The sequence below is a fragment of the Taeniopygia guttata genome, chromosome 3, assembly GCF_048771995.1.
Source record: "Taeniopygia guttata chromosome 3, bTaeGut7.mat, whole genome shotgun sequence".
Taxonomy (NCBI): domain Eukaryota; kingdom Metazoa; phylum Chordata; class Aves; order Passeriformes; family Estrildidae; genus Taeniopygia; species Taeniopygia guttata.
The window spans coordinates 67,977,160-67,996,096 of NC_133027.1; the positions used below are offsets into that span (position 1 = coordinate 67,977,160).

General features: G+C 42.3%; 1 protein-coding gene across 3 annotated transcripts in view; it reads left to right on the forward strand.

Moving 5' to 3' along the window:
* The window catches only part of UST (uronyl 2-sulfotransferase), a 149,520-nt gene extending 139,167 nt beyond the window's left edge, over positions 1–10,353 (forward strand). For all 3 annotated transcript variants that reach the window (XM_072927066.1, XM_030268195.4, XM_072927067.1), the window contains one exon: positions 7,225–10,353. In XM_072927066.1, the coding sequence (XP_072783167.1) occupies positions 7,225–7,508 (284 nt within the window). In that variant the 3' untranslated portion in view covers positions 7,509–10,353. The remainder of the gene's footprint in view (positions 1–7,224) is intronic.
* Positions 10,354–18,937: the final 8,584 nt, after the last annotated feature.

Here is an 18,937-nt window from a genome sequence, read left to right on the forward strand (position 1 = left end):
TTTGAAAAAATATAGGATTATTTCCCATTCCTGCAAGGCCTGATACTACAGAGTGGTGACCATTAGGTTTGAACAGTCAAGAAGTGGAAAACATAGCAAATTGGGTGTTCAGACATCTCCCAAAAAGACATTCACACTAAGGTATCTGAAATGCAGTGACAAGAAGGCTTTTGCATGTGGTGCTTCTGACTTGGAAGCTGACACAAGCAAGATGTTCGAAACTTGAATCTGTGAAAGACTTAAATGGATCATTAGGTCATTGAGCTTGGCTTCCTGTGTGCTACAGGCCACACAGTCTCTCTTCTGCATAGAGACAGTATCTGGAGTTCATTAAGTTATCTATCATTGATGCAGGATTATCAAGTGATAGCAAATCAATTGTGTTCATTTTGTACTAACAATTCAGCACCTTCACCACTTCAAGAAAGCAGTGCCATACTTCCAGTCCATATTGGTCTAGTTCCTGCTTCCAACCCTTCAGTACCTGTGGTTTTCTCACCATGAAAATATGCAGATGCTATAAACAAGTCACCTCTCAATTGTCTTTTTTAGGTAAGCTGACCAGAACAAATTTATTACCATTCTCCAAAGTGTCCCTTTCAACCCCAGTGTTCATTCTGAGGCTGTTTTCATACTTTTTCTGATTTAGGATGTGGTTACAAAACTGGATGCTATATGCCAGTTTTTCTGTTACCAATACTATATATGGAAATAAAGATACCTCCACCTCTCTCCATCCCTCTTGGACATCTCAGCTTGCACAGCGCGCCTCTTCATGATTTCTGTTTTGTGGACAAAAATCACAGATAGCAGCCTACCATGACTTGAAAAACAAAGGCTAGATGCCTGCTCTAGATTCTCAAGTCCTGGGCTGTATTTCTGCAGGCTTTCTGCATTGCATAGCTGTGGTGAAGCTTTTCCTGCTCGTAAGCACTGCTGAAATTTGTCTCAGTCATTGCAACTCTCTCTTCTGTCTGTAAAAAAGTGATAATGTTAGTATCTGATTAACCTACTATGCAGTACTGTTCACAAGCCATCTGTAAGGACCTATTTTTAAATTGTGGTTTTGTCAGATCCAGATTTGACTGGATTCATTCAATAACTCTTAAACAGCTGCAAAAGATACATTAGAAATTGCAGCGTATGAGCTGCAACCATAGCAGTTCTTTCGGCAACTCAAACTAGACAATCCTGGCATTTCCTCTGCAGATGACTTTGGTTTTGGCACCTCCAACTCTGTCTAGTTCAACTTAAAAGTTCTTTAATGGCCATAAAAGTACCTGACCACATTCTCATAAGAATCTGCCTGTTCATTCTACCAGTGTGGGTTATTTTTCAACTTTCCTTTTTCTTCTGTGTTAATCTACCTGAACTGGGAATGCAACATTAAAATGCACCAAATAAAGGAGTCATTTAGAAGATCCTGCTGAGATTTTTTATCTGATCTTGTGTGAGATACAGCACATTTCCAGGCTGAGAACTGCATCAGAGACAGTGTGTGGTACAGGAGGTTTGGCTGAAGTGTCCCATGCAGCTGGAAATCCATGCTGTTGGATCCACAGCTCTGAACTGGTAGGAGCAAAGGCATAGCACTGTGACATTTCCATGAGGAGGATTTAGAGATTTTGTTATAATACTTACTGGTTGGAGAAGAAACTTCAGAGAGTAGTAGCTGGAGAAAGTTTTATATTTGCATTGCTGAGTGTGTTGTATGGCAAATGTTTCATAACAGTGATATAATGCCTTTAGCAGCTCAAGTAGTATGTAAAAGCACTGTTGAATTCATATTGCTGTTGCACGGATGAGTTGACAGCCAGACTAGTGCAGTGCTGACCTCTGCAATATTTTTCAAATATATGTTACTTTGTTACTTGCATGGTATAGGAAGATGTTTACTATTTGTGGCCTTATCATCCCAAGGTATTCCTTATATTTATCACTTACCACCGACTTTTATTTTCTTTTTTCTTCCTCTTGCTTCCTTGCTGTGATATTATATCATGCCTCCTTGGTGTTTACATCCTTGAACATCAGTAGTTGTTTGATTACGTGTCTTTCAGATTATCTCTTTGAGCTCTTCCAGGCTAATCTCTGTTTTGACATCCCTCCATTTTTCTGTGCCATCTTGTCATTATCAGAGCTTTCTGCATTTTTCTATGTTAATGTAAATAATGAAATTCTATAAAGTTAACAGGGAGACTATTCTTTCCTCCAGTTTTTTTATTCATGGTAGTGGTAAGGAAGAAGAAAGGACATTGCTGTCTCGCCTACTTCCATCATTTTACAGTATCCAGGGCAATTACAGGCTAGTGTATTTGCTCCCAAGAGCCTTGTTTGATAAATAATAGGATATTCCATTTCCTAGGATTGCAGATCCCTGAAGTTCTGTGAGTTTCCGTGACTTCCAGAGCTCTGCCCTTTCAGAGAGATCCATACGTGACCTTTAGGAGATAGGAAATGGCTGTGTGCCAGTGTGCGAGAGTTCTCCTAATCCCCTTGAGTTAGGAGTTGTACTGTGTCAGCAAAGCACCACAATAATTCAGGACAGAAGGGCTAAAAACAAGCAAACATTGCTGTGAGCCTGGCATAACTGTCCCCAGTAAGCATGTGAGGGTCTAATCTTTATCTACATGTTGTTAAAACTTGCACCATATTTTGTTGGTGTGAATAAACTGAGTAAACTAGTGGTAAAGAGGTTAATAACTAGGATTCATGATATTTCAGATGAAGTTGGTAGATACTGTGGAACAAACTGCTACTTTTTTTTTCCATCAGTTTTGATTTTTAATATATTTCTGCCTGGTTAGTGTCTCTGTCAGATTTTCTCCACCATCCCTGCTTTCCATTAACAAACGTGAGCCTAAGCAAGGTGCTCCATCGTGTAGTGTGGCTGCAGCACACCATCCTTCTTCTGGCTCAGATCCAGGGACCTGCCCTGGGCTGAGACTCCTGAGCAGTAGTAGCCCAGTGGCCAGTAGAAAGATATGCAAGCCCAGTACATGGCTGCCTGATCCATTCTCCCCGAACTGTCCTTTTCCAGAAATCCTGCAAGAGCCAGGCTAAAAATTTCAAGATTGTGAAGCAAATCAATTGTGCCAGAAATTTTTTTGCTAGGCTGCAGTTGAAGATTCCAGGGGAGATCATTTCTAGTGTAGCCATCAGAGCCCTGGATGGCACCACAGCAATGAGAGGCAGATCAAGCAGAGACCCTCACCCCTTCATATGTCACATCTAACCACAGTGACATATATTTATTTCCATTTAAAACTCCGGAGAAGCAGGTATGTGGCTTCATCCAGGAGTGGCGCTGAGGAGCAGCCTCTGCGTGGCACCCCCCAAAACAGCAGGACACTGGAGAGCACATCATTCTAAACTTTTCTTTTGAGGTGGAGAATGCCTTTAGGATCATTTTGTCTAAATATGGCAATTCAGAGTTTTTGGAGCCGCAAGTCATAAAACTCACTTTTCCCTATGGTTTGGACTGCTGCAGTGAGTAATGTCCATTTATTAGTTTAAAAAAAAAAAAAGTGAGAGTGTGGAAAGTAACAGTAAACACTCATCAACTGGTAACCCAAAAGAATTTAATTTTCTTCATTCCTATCTGCATACCAGTTTAGTCTTAATTTAAGGTATGAGCAGGCTGCACTGGGAGGTGTGTTACTGTGTAGTACATTACTGTAGTACATTTCTTAAAATAATGCCAAAGCAAACACATTTTTAAAAAAATAAACCTAAGAAGTAAATGGTATAGTTTGTTGCCCTGCATCTGGCTAGCTGTCTCAAAGGTCATAAAATGGGGGTCCTTTGGTGGGGCAGCTGGGTTTATGTAGCATATGCAGATTGGTATTTTGGCTTTAAGCCAGATCTACCTAATTTTCCATTTTGCTTCTATGATGAGGTGGTTGAGTTGACTTCAAGGGGCAGTTTTGTGATTTGATCCATATTTGTATTAGAGAGCCTTTTAAGAGTATTTAGGATTAAAACGTAGTCTAAATAAAGTTCAAGTACAAAATAGCAGAGTTCACTTGTTTTATCAAAAGGCCGAGCTTGCTGCCAGGCACAGGCCCAACCCACGCCATCCAGCAACCCATACCTCACAGCTCTTCGTGCTTCGCAGTTCCGATGGTGTTTGCTGCGAGGCAAACAAACAGGAGCCAGAAGATTTACACAGCCCCTACAGCCTTCCAGAGTGTGGCTGTTTCTGTCTGTTCAGATGTGTACTTCTGTAGTCGTAGGTGTGTGCACAGAGCAGAGAATTGGGCACAAACTGAAACCCCTGTGCCACTGCAACAGCAAATTCAGAGGAGGAGTGTATTGTGCTGCGAGGGTGGCAGCTGGAGCACCAGCAGGACATTGCCTTTGGCTGCTCCTGCCCCCACAGACTGCCCCTGAAGAAAACAGTCTCGTACTTTTCACCTTGTCATCTTTGGCAGCACTCCTGGGCTTAGCACAAGTGCCTCTCTCTGCTGGGAGAGCAGCCACCGAAGGGGGCTGGAGCTGTGAAAGTGGCTTTCCCCACTTACAGTCCTGGAGGGACCGTATAAGTAAAGAGCTTTTTCCAGTGAGCTAAATGGAGTTTTCTGTAGCAGAAATAACTTACGTAAAATAAAAACAAAGTTGGCAGGCAGTATAAAGGCTTAAGCTAATAAATGCAATATTTAGTAGGGTATATTTGCTGCTGAATTTGTAAAGAAAACCAGACTGCAAAGCTGGCAGCAGCAATCAGTTAAGAACAATAAAGAGGAATGTCTTGAAGTGCTCAATAATCATAAGAAAGTTTTCTCACCCAAGGACAGACTGAGTACATTGGCCTTTCTGGAATGTAGTCATCTCATACCCATCAATGGCAATTTGAAGGTAACTTGAACAAATTGACTAAAAACTTAGCAAGATGAGATACTTGTTTGTCTGTTCCAGTCTATGTGTGAATGTGGTGCAGAAGAGAATAAGCTCTTGGGGAACCCAGATATTTCCACCAAAAATACTTCACACTATTTACTAACCACAGGTCTGTCTTCCTATGCCAATGTCTGTTGGAAATGCAAGCATTTCCTGATCCTTCCTCTACACATTTTCTTAGCTAAATAGCACATTAAATATTGCATCTCTCTTCCTGCTTTTTTTGTATATTTTAATAATTTCATTACTATCTAAATAAAACGAAGCAAATTGATAAGCAGTCAGTAAATATAGAGCATATTTCACTGTACATTACTGTAATTAAAGAACAGAGAACTCTGTGTATTCAGTTGCTTAATTACTTACAGAGAGAGATTTCAGTGTAAGGAACTACTAAGTTTGGTGTAAAAGTTCAATTTAATTACACAGTAGTATGTTTTAACAGTTACCAACTAATAAAAACTATTCTTCCTTTTGAGAAGGAATTAAAAGTATAGAGGCAAAATAGAATTAATGCTTTAAATATTTTTTTGTGATTTAGAGCAGTGTTGCATTGGGTAGGCTAGTCAACATATCTTCTCTTTGTATCATTCTTCCTGCATTTCAACTTACTCTGCTGCAGTTGATAAGAAAAACTATTTCAGATATAACTTTTTTCTTCTGCACCAGATGGGTGTGACACAATGAAGTCCAGTGATTACAAGAATGTCCACCCCAGCAGCACTTGTCTCATGTAGTATTATTAAAATGTTCTGAGTTGTTTTTCTCTAATTCTTTTACTCTAAAGGAAGAAAATGTGTGTTCACCAACTGAAAATTGAATTTTTTTACAAGTGTGGATACCTTAAGCTATATGAATATTAATCTTTTAAAATTTAAAGAAAGCAGTTCACGTTCAATGCTGTGCTCTGCCCATCTGTTGTACTTTTCAAGATTCAAAATCTTGTACCAACTTTTTCCTATAAAATCATTGCTGTTGTGCTTGCTAGATGGACTTCTTAGTAATTTATTACCTTGGGGTAAAAGGGTTTGTCTTTGTTTAAAGTTCCTCTCTTCCCTAAAAACCTATTCTTGATTATTTCTCTTGGATAAACATATAGCTTATGGGACCCCAAGAACAACTTACTTTTCCTGCTAGGAACCAGCATTGCCTCTCTTAGTTTTATGTGTAGGCAATTGCGAAAATCTGTTTCTCTGTAGAGATGCTAAGCATTTGTTAAGCTTTGCTGGCAGGTGCTTCAGAAGGCCTCCATTTGTTCTGCTCACATGAGCAAACTCTGCCCATGGTAAAATTTTGATTCAGGGACTCCCTCTGGAAGTTGCTGCCACTGGAACCCAGTTGGAAACATCAAATGTTCTTTGGTGCTTGCTTCCTCCACATAAGCTTTTTCTTTGCTGTCCTTCATAGCCTGACCCTTTTGAATACTTCTGACTTGAAGAACTGTTGTTATAATAAGAATTAGGTTCCCATGTTATATACTTAGGATGAAAATACTTAGGATGCTCTGGCAGCCAATTGCCATCTAGAAAAGAGCATAATTATTGCCTTCAGAGTTTGCTTTACACCTCATTCAAATACATGTATCTCCAGTGATAGACTCATCTATTGAGAGAGAAGGCAAAGAGACAATTCAGTATTTTTGTTAGTAACTCTAATTCTTTATCAACAATAAAAGGTTTGTATTTCAGTTTACCAAAGCAAAAGTTGTCAGGTGAGCAAAAAAGTAGTGAAATCTTCCAGGGCATGACCGGAAGATGAGTCTAGTTCTATTAACAGGTATAACAGGATGAGAAAGTTAACAGGCACAGTTGATCCTAAGGTGTCATTTGGTGATGCCAACAATCCTTCAGTGCTACCCTGAGATGGATTCAGGCTGACCAGTATCTGTTTAGATTTGAACTATAATAAAGCACAACTGAGACAGGTCACCATGTGCCACATAGGAAATAATTGTTTAGTTAAGCTCAGTGGCATGCTTGATGTCAAATTTCCAAAGCTAGGCAAGATGGTGGGTTTCTCTACGTGTAGCTCATGCTCATAGTTCATATGACATGATTTGCATTTTCAGATAACTGTTGACAATTGGGGTCTTTAGTGACTGCAGACAAGACATGTATGAACTAGCCATATTTTAACATGCAAGTCTGACTTCAAACATCTGTCTTTTTTCTTATCTTATTAAAAGTAAATCCATTGTTAGAGACAACTTGAACTCATTTGTATTGGTAATGTAGCAGGGCCATGCCTTAATGTTTAAATTAAAAAGTTTACATCTGGTCTCAGTAGTCAGCACCCACCATATTACTTGTTGTTCTTTCTTTACAGAACATAGGAAACTTGGCAATCTGACTGTGACCGTGAAAAAGACCGTCCCCTCTCCAGAAGCAATACAGATCCTCTATCAACGCATGAGATATGAATATGAGTTTTATTATTATGTCAAAGAACAATTCCACCTGCTAAAGCGCAAGTTTGGACTGAAGTCTCATATCAGGAAACCAAGTCCCAGACCTGAGTTCTTCATTCCTTCTCCCTTGGAAACAGAAGAACCAATAAATGATGAGGAAGAAGATGATGAAAAGTGGCTAGAGGATATCTATAAAAGGTGATGGATGGAAGAGCTATCCTTTCTCCTCTGGTGATCCCTCCAGCTTTCTTAAGATTTTTTTTAATTATTATTAAAAGTAATTCCTTAAGGAACTGAGTTAATACGCAGCGGATTTGAAATGGAACAGAAGAGACCATTCCCACATGCTGGAGCATTGGGAGATACCTGATTTTGCAGGTTTGATTCATTATACAGTGTTGGCTCTATAGCATCCTTGCTATAGCATAGAGAGAAGTACCTACCATCTGTCACAAAATAACTTTTGGAATACACAGAAGTCCTTCATGAACTGCAAAATACAAAAGAATAGATTAGGCATTCTTGAAAAGCAAACCTTACAGATTCTTGTCTCTCTCTTTGACCAGAAAAAAAGTCTTCATGGCATAACACTGTGGCATGAACTACCAGCAAATTAACTACAAACAGTGAGCCATTTGGGAGGAGTGCCTCTTTCTGTCCAAAGCACACTGATATCCCAGTGGTATGGTCAGAGCCATTGCTTTGTCTTCAATCCAAGGATAGCAGGCTCAGAAGGAGGCTAAGTAACAGCTCTTTGAATTACCTGTGCCGGAGGAGCAAGGTTGCTGTTCTGTCAAATCAGTACTAATGAGTGTAAGGCAAGCTACAGGAACCAGATATTTTTGGTAAAACCTTCAAGTTCATAGAGTGGGAAAAATTACCAGGTCAGTGAATGGCAACACATTTAAAGTGCCAGGCAGAGCTTTATTTCAGCAGTTGAGCATGTTAGACTCTAACATTAGACTCTAAAGGCAAAGGTGTAACATATGGGGTTTATGTTCAAGAATGGTATTTGAGATTTTTATTATTCTTTTGGGTCACAAATCCAAAGAGAGGTGGAAAAAGCTACTCATTAAAAAGCTTAGGTGATCTGGAGCTCCTATTAAGCACGACCTGTATTTCTGCAAATGCAGAATTTAATTGTTCACATTTGAATCTGAGCACAGCTTCCCCACCAGCACAAACACCAAACTCCTGCTTTTAGCTTGGCTAGAAGGAAAATTTAAAAATATGAACATACACAGCTTCTCTAGTTGAAATAGTTCAGAATCAAAGAAGTACAAGAAGATGTCCTCTCTGAAACCAAAGCTGATTCAGTGATAGGTTATTAAGAGAGTCACTGTGAAAGTTGTCCTTGTTAATCACTACAAATATTATCTGCCACCACTAGAAAAGGGATCGGTGGAAGCTGGTGAAAGAGAAGTAGCACCATTATGTGAGGTGCTGCTGTTGTTCAGGTGGGTGTCCCTGGAGTGGGATTCCCTGTGATGTGTTGGTGTGCTGGCTGTTGGCCAGCCTGCAGCCTGGAGGTGCAGTAGTGACAGACCCACAGGCAGCCCTGGGCACAGCTCTTTGGCCTTCTGCTACACAACAGAATAGGGGAGAGTCTGGGGTCTTGATGAGGCCTTGGCCTCTTATGCACCATTGTTACTAGAGAAAGCTGGACTAATAGAGAATAAGAGCAATAAATTCCTGTCCCCAGAGGACAGGAAAGAAGCAGGTACAAGATGTTGCAGCTGCTTGTCAGGATAAGGACAATCCACCTCTGTCTATCTCATATCCTTTCTCAAACATGTACCAGAAAAAATTTGGTTCCTATTCCACAGCTGCCATCTGCAAGGTCATACTTCAGTTTGCTACATCAAGCAAAAGTTATTTTGTGATGGATGAAGCATATAAACTCGGGATCAGCTCATGTGGGCTTTCCAAGGGTTTCCTCTTCCATGAGCCTGCTGAGAGCCAATAGAAATTATGGTCGATCTTCTTCACCCCTCAGTCTTTACCTATACACAGAGAATGAAAATTAAAGAGTTAAGACAAGATGCTAACTTACAGAAAATACTAGGAAGAAGATTCTGTTATCATTATTAACATCCCAGGCTGGTGGTAGCAATGCACTACTGTGGAGGAGCACATTAAAGAAAGCTGAAAATGGCACAGATAGTCACTAACATATTAGCTACAATATGAATCTGCTGCATTGTATATTTTAAGTGGTTTCTATGAAATTACATTGAAAGAGTAATGATTAGTTTACACATTGTGGAGTTGTTATATTTTGGAAAGAACTAGTATTCTCATGTTTCTGTAATTCTGTTTGAATCCTTTTTCTGCCATCATTTTAATAGAATATAGTCACTAAACACATTCACCCTTCCTGAGAGTTCACTGCCACTTACAGTAAAGTCTGTTTCTATCTGTTTGTTTATTTAATGGTATCTTCAGCCATCACTACTTATAATCTAAATACAGAAGCTGCTTTGTGATTTGCTCACTAGGTTTTAATATTGTTGTATTTTTGTAACAATCAACCTGGCTTCTCCTCAAATGGTAGTTCTTAAATTTATCTGGCACATAGCATCTAATATTCCTGGTTCTGTGGCCTATTTCTCAGTCATTAAATATATATTTGCTTAACTTTTAAAAGGTACGTTATAAGATGGTAAATCTTTGACTTATTTATTGAAACTTTTCAGCACATTCCAAATTCTAAGTTGCTCAGGAAGAAGTTGATTTAAATAATTATATTTGGGTCTGATGAGTATTCTTTAAAAAAAAAAATAAATCACTATTTGTAAGCCTTTAGTCCACAACAGCTTTGTAGAAAGTGCCAACTTGGAGATCATTGTGAGGGGAAAAAGGTGGCTGTTCAACACTTACAAAAATAAGAAAATATATGTCTACATTAGCTTATCTATAAATGAAGCAACATCTGTTTTGGAATGAAATCTTTAACTTATTCACTACTATCTCCTGAAATATCAGTAAGCCATATGATTCTTTATTTTTCAATCCAATGTTCTTTAAAAATAAAACTTGCACATTTCCTCCTGGTGCCATAGTCCTCTTGCTTACACTAGTTTTCCCTCCTGGATACAGCGGCTGTGGGTAGGACATTGGAGTTGCATCCAACAGAGCAGGGTTGGACACGGCATAGGGCATCCTCTGAAAGTCATACTTGAGCAGTAAGACTGGAGCAGGTTGCTCCTGGGTTATTTATTCCATCTCCCAAGCTATCTGGAGGTGTGAGCTGAGGTCTGAATTGTTTTACTCACCTGAGATGTGAGGTCAGTACATTGAAGTATATTGTCCAGTGTTCCGTGGCTGCCAAGTAGAAGTTTTATCCAGGAGAGGAACAACTTGGTCCCCATACACTGCATTTTTACTAGATACAGTATTTGATGGCCAGGCATAAAAGCTTCAATAGTCAGAGTGATGTTGCAATGTAGGTGAAGTATCAGTGCTTTCACACTAAAGAGAGAATCAACTGTTATGGAAATGCAGCATTCTGGAAAAAAAAAAAAAAAATTTAGTCTTAAGTTTCAAGTGACAATGACAAATTGTACCGTTTTTTGTTTCTATTCAATTTACTTCTCCTCCACATGAATTTTGTTGGTGTTGCAGAACTAAGTCCAAGTATCTCAAATGTTCTATACTTGTGTGTAGCAAAGTAGCTTGGCAGAACTGAAAGTACATGAACCTGATGGTGTATTTAAAGCATTCCAGTTTCTTTGCAATTCTTTTATCGCAGATTTTTGATGAATCATTTGAGTGTTAGTATGTAGAATGGTACATTGTAACATAAACACACGAGCAAAGCCACAAATTTTAAATATTGGAGAACACATCTGTGAATTCAAGCCATGGAATTTTTCCTCCTTTTAGTATGCAATACAATAAAATTGAATGTACAGGTACGTTTTTTGGCTAGCAAATGAAACCACACTGCATGCTGGCTTTTATCCTCATCAAATGAAAAAACATTGTCTGCCAAAGAATGAGATTCTGCATTCTTTTAAAAAATAAAGACCTGATAATAAATTCCCAGCTCCCAGTAATGGTGCTCTGATCTTTCCCTCCATTTTAAGAAAGGGAACATCTGTGATGTTCGAACATTAGCCTAAAACAACTCAGCAACATTTTTGAGAGCTAAAATACTGTAATACAGTACCACAACATTCCTTCTGTTTTATTTTTAAGGACTCGGCTTTTTGTGCAAGGAGTTCAACTAACACATAAAACACTGTTGATCAGTCTGCTTGCACAAGCCAAGACCAGAGTAAAGAACTGAGTGTTGCTACATATAGACCTCCACACACAGATTCCATGGGAAAAACAAGGGTGTTACCGAGCCTTGGAAGTGCCTGTCTCCTGGCAAGGGAATCACCAGAACCACCTTTGCAGGATCTGTCCCAAGGGAGGGTTTGCAAAGTTAGGCTCTGCTTAAGTACCCACAGGTATGGCAGGAAGGTGCCTGAAGGCAACTCCGTGAGAAATGGCCACTGGAGGGTAAAAAATCTTCGCTGCAGAATATTTAAAGTGTATGGGAAGGGATCTTAGTTTGAAGGTTGAAAGTTAAATTGCAACCAGCATAAATCAACTCCTGATGTCTCACAGCTGCAAAACAGTACTCAGTGCTCTTTGGTTTGTCTGGAAATGGTGTTGTATGCCAAGCTGCAGTGTGCAGTGAAGGTCTAATCTCATTTGTAAGCTTCAGAAGATCAATGTGTGTGTAATGCAAGCATCAGCACACTGTGATGGTTGTGTCTCAGCACCCATGGCTGACCCTGTCATTTTGGAAGAGCCTGCAGTAAGGTTGTAGGGGCTGTGGCATGGGGGAAGGGAAAAGTTTTCTGCAAATACAAATTTGGACTTGCAGACACCATAAGATGGCAAGATCTGACCACTGGTTTATTTAAATGCAGATTTTGAATATAAACATGTGGATTTCCTTTTCCGAGTGTGTAAAGGAGGAATGTGAGTTGGTTTTGTATTTAACTGGTTGTGGCTGGAATGGTAAGTTAATAAAACTGTTGTCAGGCAGGCACATTGGAGTGTGCTTTATCAAAATTTTGTCATCTCTCTGTTCCCTTCTTTGGGCACCAAATGGGAAAAGAACCAAAAGCTAAAGAATTCAGCTATACTGCAGGGCAATTGGTGCTGTGAAAAGTAGAGGTTGACAGGAATACATGGAGGTGATGCTGTTCAGAGGTAGGATTATCCTAAATGCAAGGATGATATAGAGTAGCCAGCAGCAATGGCACACAAGCTGCTCACTCTGTGGCTTTGTCTTATCTAGAAAACTTGATAAGGTGCTTCAAAATTAAATGCTGCTTCAAATTTGTGATTTGTACTGTTAAGAAGGACAGTACTGGATTTTTTACTTTTTCCTTATGCTTTCAAATTGCCACTTCACCTCACAAACTTGGCAGAGCATAAGCACACTGCCTATTCCTGTATCTGATGTATCTGATGAGCAGGACATGGATTTGATCCTTCAGCAAACCTCTCTCCAAGTGCAAGTGATGAGCAGAGTGAAACAAATCTTTGGCACAGTGTTGCTGCTAACAGGCAGAGTAATATTTAGTTACTGTGCCACAAGGGAAAGTATTCCTGCAGTTCTCCAGTTTACTACAGAAGAATTTGGATAACCTCAAGGGTCATGGGACCATTGTCAGGTAGCAAAAGCCAATTGCATGTCACAGCGTTGAACTCATGATCATCTCCAGGTTAGGTGCAGGAAAGAAACAGAGGTGGTTACAGTTCATACCAGACACAAGAGTGGCAGTCCAGGCTATGGTTTCCCACAGTACACAGGAGTTTCTCTTCTTGAAGCTTCCTGTCTAGCTGGTGTGGTGGGAAGCTCAGGGAGAGGAAGTCAGCTGCAGTTGTTAGTCTCTGACTCCTCAAAGGAGACAAGATTCTCGGGATCATGCTGGATAAACATGCTAAAAGAAGTAGCAATGAGGCACCTGTGCTACATAGAAGAGCGGTGAGACTTTTCCATTTTCACTTTCTCTGTTTGGTTGTATTTGCTGTATTTTCTGGGGTCAGTCTGTGTAGGGTTATTTCTTCACTAAACACATTGTCTAAGCATCTTGAAAAATTATTAATATATGAATTAATATTAATATCCTTTTGATCCACAGTGGAGGTAAAGGAGTGCTGTTATCCCCATTTCATACATTGGGAATGGATGCAGCAAGTGTGTAAGTGATATTCCAAATGTCACACAGAAAGGTCGTGAAAAAGAGCTGATGATGATGATAACTTAGCCAAGTGTCTCAATCCTTGAACTTTGTTTTCTGCTGTAAGATCAGCCCTAGATTTTAGAAGGCAAAACAGCTACTATGGAAAATTTTAGTTACTTGGAGTTTTTCCTTAGAAGTGGGAAAACCTAAACATGAATGATGTTTTAGCCTTTCTGCAGACCATTTATTTCCTTTTGGGACAAAGATTAGTTCCAAGTTTTATCTGTTCAGTTGCATAGTAAACACCTGCAGAAATGGTATGGTTGTAAGATGTCACTGTGTTTGGGAATGGTGCCTCCTGTAGCAGTTAGGAGGAGATAAGCAGATAGGTGGCTGAAGTCACATCTTGTAAATTTAGCCATTTGCAAGAATACGGTCATATTTTCTCCTGCAATATATGGCACTTGTAGCCTACCTGAGAAGTCATCAAACCTGTGGTCTAAGTTGTGTTTTCATTCAGTTTTCCACAGTGCTTAAAAACCAAGAAAAAGAAGCAATGCCTCACTGTTCAGCAGCCACCAAAGAGTTCTCACACAGCTCACCAAGTCGTCAGTTTTGTCTGATGTGCTGATAAACCCGAACTTCTGATAACTTCTACTTACCAGGCAGGGGCATATGCCATATGCCTCTCACCTGAGAGAGCTGGTGCTTTCATCTTTTCCTTGTCCTTCACCTGAACAGCACACATCATTAAAGCTTTTGCCTATATATTCTCAGGAGCATCTTAAGCCCACGTTGCAGGTATCAGCTTTATTCCTGCTCCAGATCTAGTTCTGTTCTGAGTGTTAGGACAGGTGCTGGCCTGTCTCTGTTGAAATAATGAGGCTTAGCAATACCAAGTCCTTCCCCTCTGGCTTTGGGCCGGGAGGCTGAAATGCACTGGCAGGTAAGTCCATCAGGCTGCAAAGAAGCCTCCATAGTGTCTGTCCTCCGATGTGAGAAGAGACACTGAGTGCCAGCAGCAGCCCTGGGGGCTGGTGTCCGAGTGGGGTGGGGGAAACCAAGCTGTTTCTCACTCATGGCGTAATGGTGGGCATTTCTGCCAATCTCCCTTGGACAAGTTTCTGCTAGTCCTGTCAGCACTTGCTGTGGAAAAAATTTTTTTTTTCCTGCACTTCTTTGGGTAGGAAGCTGGCAAAGAAAACCCAGCAGTGCTTCTCTTCCATGGAGGCTGCAGAGATCCGGGGGAGATGTCAGGGTGCAGGGGAGGGGAAGCAGCAGCCTTCTGCCTGCCCCACAGGGGCTGAGTTCCAAGCTCTTTCTTATCAGACCTAGGCAGGAGGGTGCTGGTAGAAGACACTCTGCATGAAAACACTTTTTCCTTGAAGCACGAAAACCCAGCTCCTCACAATGGAGTTTCGTGTCAAAACTTAGCCATGAAAGCTCCTTGGAGCCTCTCTGCGCTGTTGTAGTTTTCCATCAGGTTTTGCCCCAAAGAACATGGTTTGGCCCATCAGCACTGGCTGGAAACTGAGTTTTCTAGTGACTCCACAATCCAGCCCTTGTCAGTCACGCCACTTGGGTCTGTGCATGGGGCTCTTTGTGATAAACCTCACTGGAATTTGGAAAACATTCAGCAAATTTGACCTCTACTTTGTCTTACAAATATCAGTGTCAAGTAGCATCATGCATGCTTTATCACTCCAAAATGGGGAAAGTGCAGTCAGCTCTGATTTTCCGAAACAATATCTTCTGAGTTAAAAAAGCTTTTTGCTTCTCAAAAAGAAAATACAATGTCCTCTTTTTGACCTGGGACTGGGGCTTCTTCTCAAACTTACTCTAAATCCTTATGGACATGGACTGGTCAACCCAAAGGAGCCTAAATTGTTTTCATCTCTTGTAGGCAGAACACTATGGCAGCCAGCTCCAGCAGGAATGCAAGATGAGACCCAGCCCATTTCTCTGTTTTCACCACAGGAAAGGGAACAGAGGCATCGTAAAAACCTTGGCCAAGAACAGCTCTGACCAAAGTTAAGAGCTTTTTACTTCTCTACAAAACACAGAAGTGCAAAATAGATAGCAAAGCTCACTGGGGCAATCCAGGGAAAACGCATCTAGCTGCAGGTCAGCATCTTTTCCAAAAGCTGCTGCTCCTGCTAACATAAGGAAGAGCAGACCCTTCCTTCCCTTGACAGATGGATGTGGTGCCACAGTGCCCCCTCCCTGGCCCCCTGGCAGAGCTGCCCAGGCCATGGGGCCGTGTCGGTGCTGTGACAGGCGGCAGATGAGGATGCCTTGGGAGCCCTGCTCAGCTGGCGGCCCCGCCTGCTGCCGAATCGCTGTGTGGCCCAGCTAATTGCTTAAAGCTTTCCTTTTCCCCTCACCACGAACGCTGGAGTGTAGTATTTATCTCCTCTGCAAAACTTTTATGAGAATTGGTAAGGTTTTGTAGAATTCCTGAATAACAGGGATCACAATAGCTGCAGTGGAGCCAGACTATGCAAACCCAAATGTTTGCACTGTTGGCCTTATTTACACAGTCTCTGCAGGGAGGAGTAGTACTCCTCTGCCTTCCACCAGTGTCTGTGAAAAGTGCCCCAGACCCCTTACAATCCAGCTGAGGTGCAACTGCTCAGTGCCCACAGAGCTTTGCCCTCCACCTCCCTCCTTCTCTTTCAGTCCCAGCCTCAGCAAAGAGCATGGGCACCTTTGGAGGACAGCTGAATGTAGCTCTCTAAACTACTTTAGAAATTAGTTTAGACTTTGCACTTGTTTGTCTTCCTCCAGAAATAATAAGGAGGTTCTGAGAACTTCTCTGGGGAAAATTTCCATGGGAAAAGCTTCCTTGCTTTCCTAACAGATAGTGAGCTAAGAAAAGTAATTTGAAACAGGACAGGTCCTTCTTCAAAATAGTCCTTCAGGTTTTGGCCAGCCCTTATGTACTGTGAAGCCAACAGTCAGATGTCATATCCTTGAAGACTCCTCTTACTGGCAATATTTAAGATAAAATTGTGACAGTAATTACAAATAGTAATGATAATAATGTTGTGTTTACCTCACAGTGATGTTCAAGTGAAACAGTAGATTCTGGAAAAAAGATGCTTTGCCTGCAGAGGAAGCCTCATGCAGGAAAGGGATGAGTGCAGTTTAAACTGTGGGAGCCTCTTGCTGAGGAGGCCTAGACTGCAGTGCTCAGTTCCTGGGAATAGCCAGCTTTCCCCTTCTTCCTTCCTCTCCAGTGCATGCCGGTCATTTCAGTTTAGATGGAAGAGAAAAAAATCACCAAGCCAAACCAAACCTAAGTGTCCATTTTTTTCCCCAGCCTGTCCGTCCAAAAGTAGTTTGCTTTAGTCCAATGAGTCAAAAAGTATTACTCCATTACTCATCATTCCCATTTGCACTGCTCAAGGAGAGATCTGGCAGAGAAATGGTGTGGACAAGTCAGCGTGTGTTTGGTGTGGTCACTGTATGGGAACACAGGCAAGTGTATGTGCACAGCTCAAAACACTGTGGCCCTCTGGAACACTGCAGGGGGGGATAGAACAAAAGCGAGAAGGGTTTCTCTTCTGAAAGATTAAAGAGATGTTAGAGACCAGAGCAGAGAAACCAAAACAGAGGTGATGAACAGGGTGGGGTGTAAGGTGCAGAACCCTGTACAAGAGGGGTTGAGGAAAGCTACTCCTGGTACAGGTATTAGGCATTCTCCATGCAGCTTGATATCCATAAGGGAGCTGGCAAAAAGGCCAGTCACAGCCTCTCTGGCTCCACTTTCCCTGCCCCCGATCGTGAGGGCACACTTTGTGAAAAGCCCACACCTGATAAAAGACAGGAGCACAGAGCAATGGGGAAAAGATTCAATCTGTGTCCAGATGAAAGTGATGGGTCCAGGTGAAACTGCTCAATAACCCTGGCAGTCACTGGCTTTCGGATGCTGGAGCCAGTCTGAGGGAAAATGAGCAGAGATGGAATTTGTTCGTCCTTTTTTGTTCTGGTCATCAAAGGTGAGTGCTAGTGTAAATTAACAAATGCTAATCATTTTTTAACAGGAAGCAAGGCTGCCTATAATAGTTTCAAGCTTTCTTCCAGTAAGCTGCCAATATCAGCTTTGTTTGGAGGTTTTCTTTGCCTCTCAATCTCAACTTTGTGCCCTCTGCTTCTCAAGAAAAAGTACTAAAGTCAAGGGAGGTTCTGGGCTGACCCGCTTTTGTTAGAGGAAGCCTATTTCCTGCTGCTGCTGTGGTCCCTTGTTCCCATACCTCGTGGGTCCCTGCGTTTCCAGCGCAGAGCCCGTGCTCCGCAAAAATGTACCGCAAGCTTTCAAAGAATGCATCTGTTTATATTACCTCCCCTGGCCCAACATCCTGTTTTGGGAAAAATAGCATTTATAATGAGAAGCAGTGGAAAGAGAACGAATTATTCTCCACGCCGAGAAGCGAAGGTCTTCCTTTCCCCAGCGCTTTTGGGGCTGACCCTGCTCTTTCCCCGGAATTCCTGCCTTGGAGGGAAGAGCCGGCGTGCCCAGCCGGGCTCTGCGGGCAGAGGGGCGCTGCCCCACGGGGCACGGCCGGCGGGGCGAAGCTGCCCGGGGGGACGCCGGCCCCCGAGGGGCTGGGCCCTGCCCGGAGCCGGGCACTAGAGGGAGCCGCGGCCGCGGCCATCCCGCCCGGCCCGGCACGGGCAGGGGGAGCGGCACCGGGAGCGGCCCCGGCTCCCGGGAAGCGCCCGGGACTCGCTGCTGGCGCCGGCCCCGCTCCCGCGGGCACCTGCGGACACAGGAATGGAAGTGCCGGGAGAGCCGGGACGGAGCCCTGCGGCCGAGCGAGCGCTCCTGGCTGGCAGAGAGCGCTCGGGCACCGAGGAATGCAAGAGATTCCGGGCGGGAGGTGGTGTGAGATGTGGCGGGATATTGGAAGATGAAAACCAGGGAGTGGCCGCGTCTCGTGACCTGGGCAAAAGCCAGGCGCGCCGGAGGGAGGAAGCGTATTGCTGAGTAGTGAAATGATAATACACAGCTTGCTTTCTACAGCCAACCAAAGAAGCCGAGCCTGTGAAAAGTCGTTTCAAGCTGGGGCTGTAACAACCTTTTGTGAACAAACATCGAACCTGAAAAACATATTCCCATTGACTCTTGGCAGTGGGAAGAACAAATTAAACTTCCACACAGATGGTACCTTTCTTCTGGTGACATCAAAGCCGAAAAGAAGTTGAATAGTCTAAACCTTATTGCTCTCTTGAGAGATCATTCACTATGATAATCCAAATTTTGCTGGGCACATGACATACCCGGTCTTCACTTCAGGAGTGGGGAACCTGGATCTCTTCCTTCACTTGAGGCAGAAGCCTTCCCCTGTGTTTCATCCCCATTTCCCATTTCCTCTCCTCCAGCAGCACTTCAAGGGGTATGTGCAGTTTTCGTTAGGTAAACTTGCCTGTGGTTCCT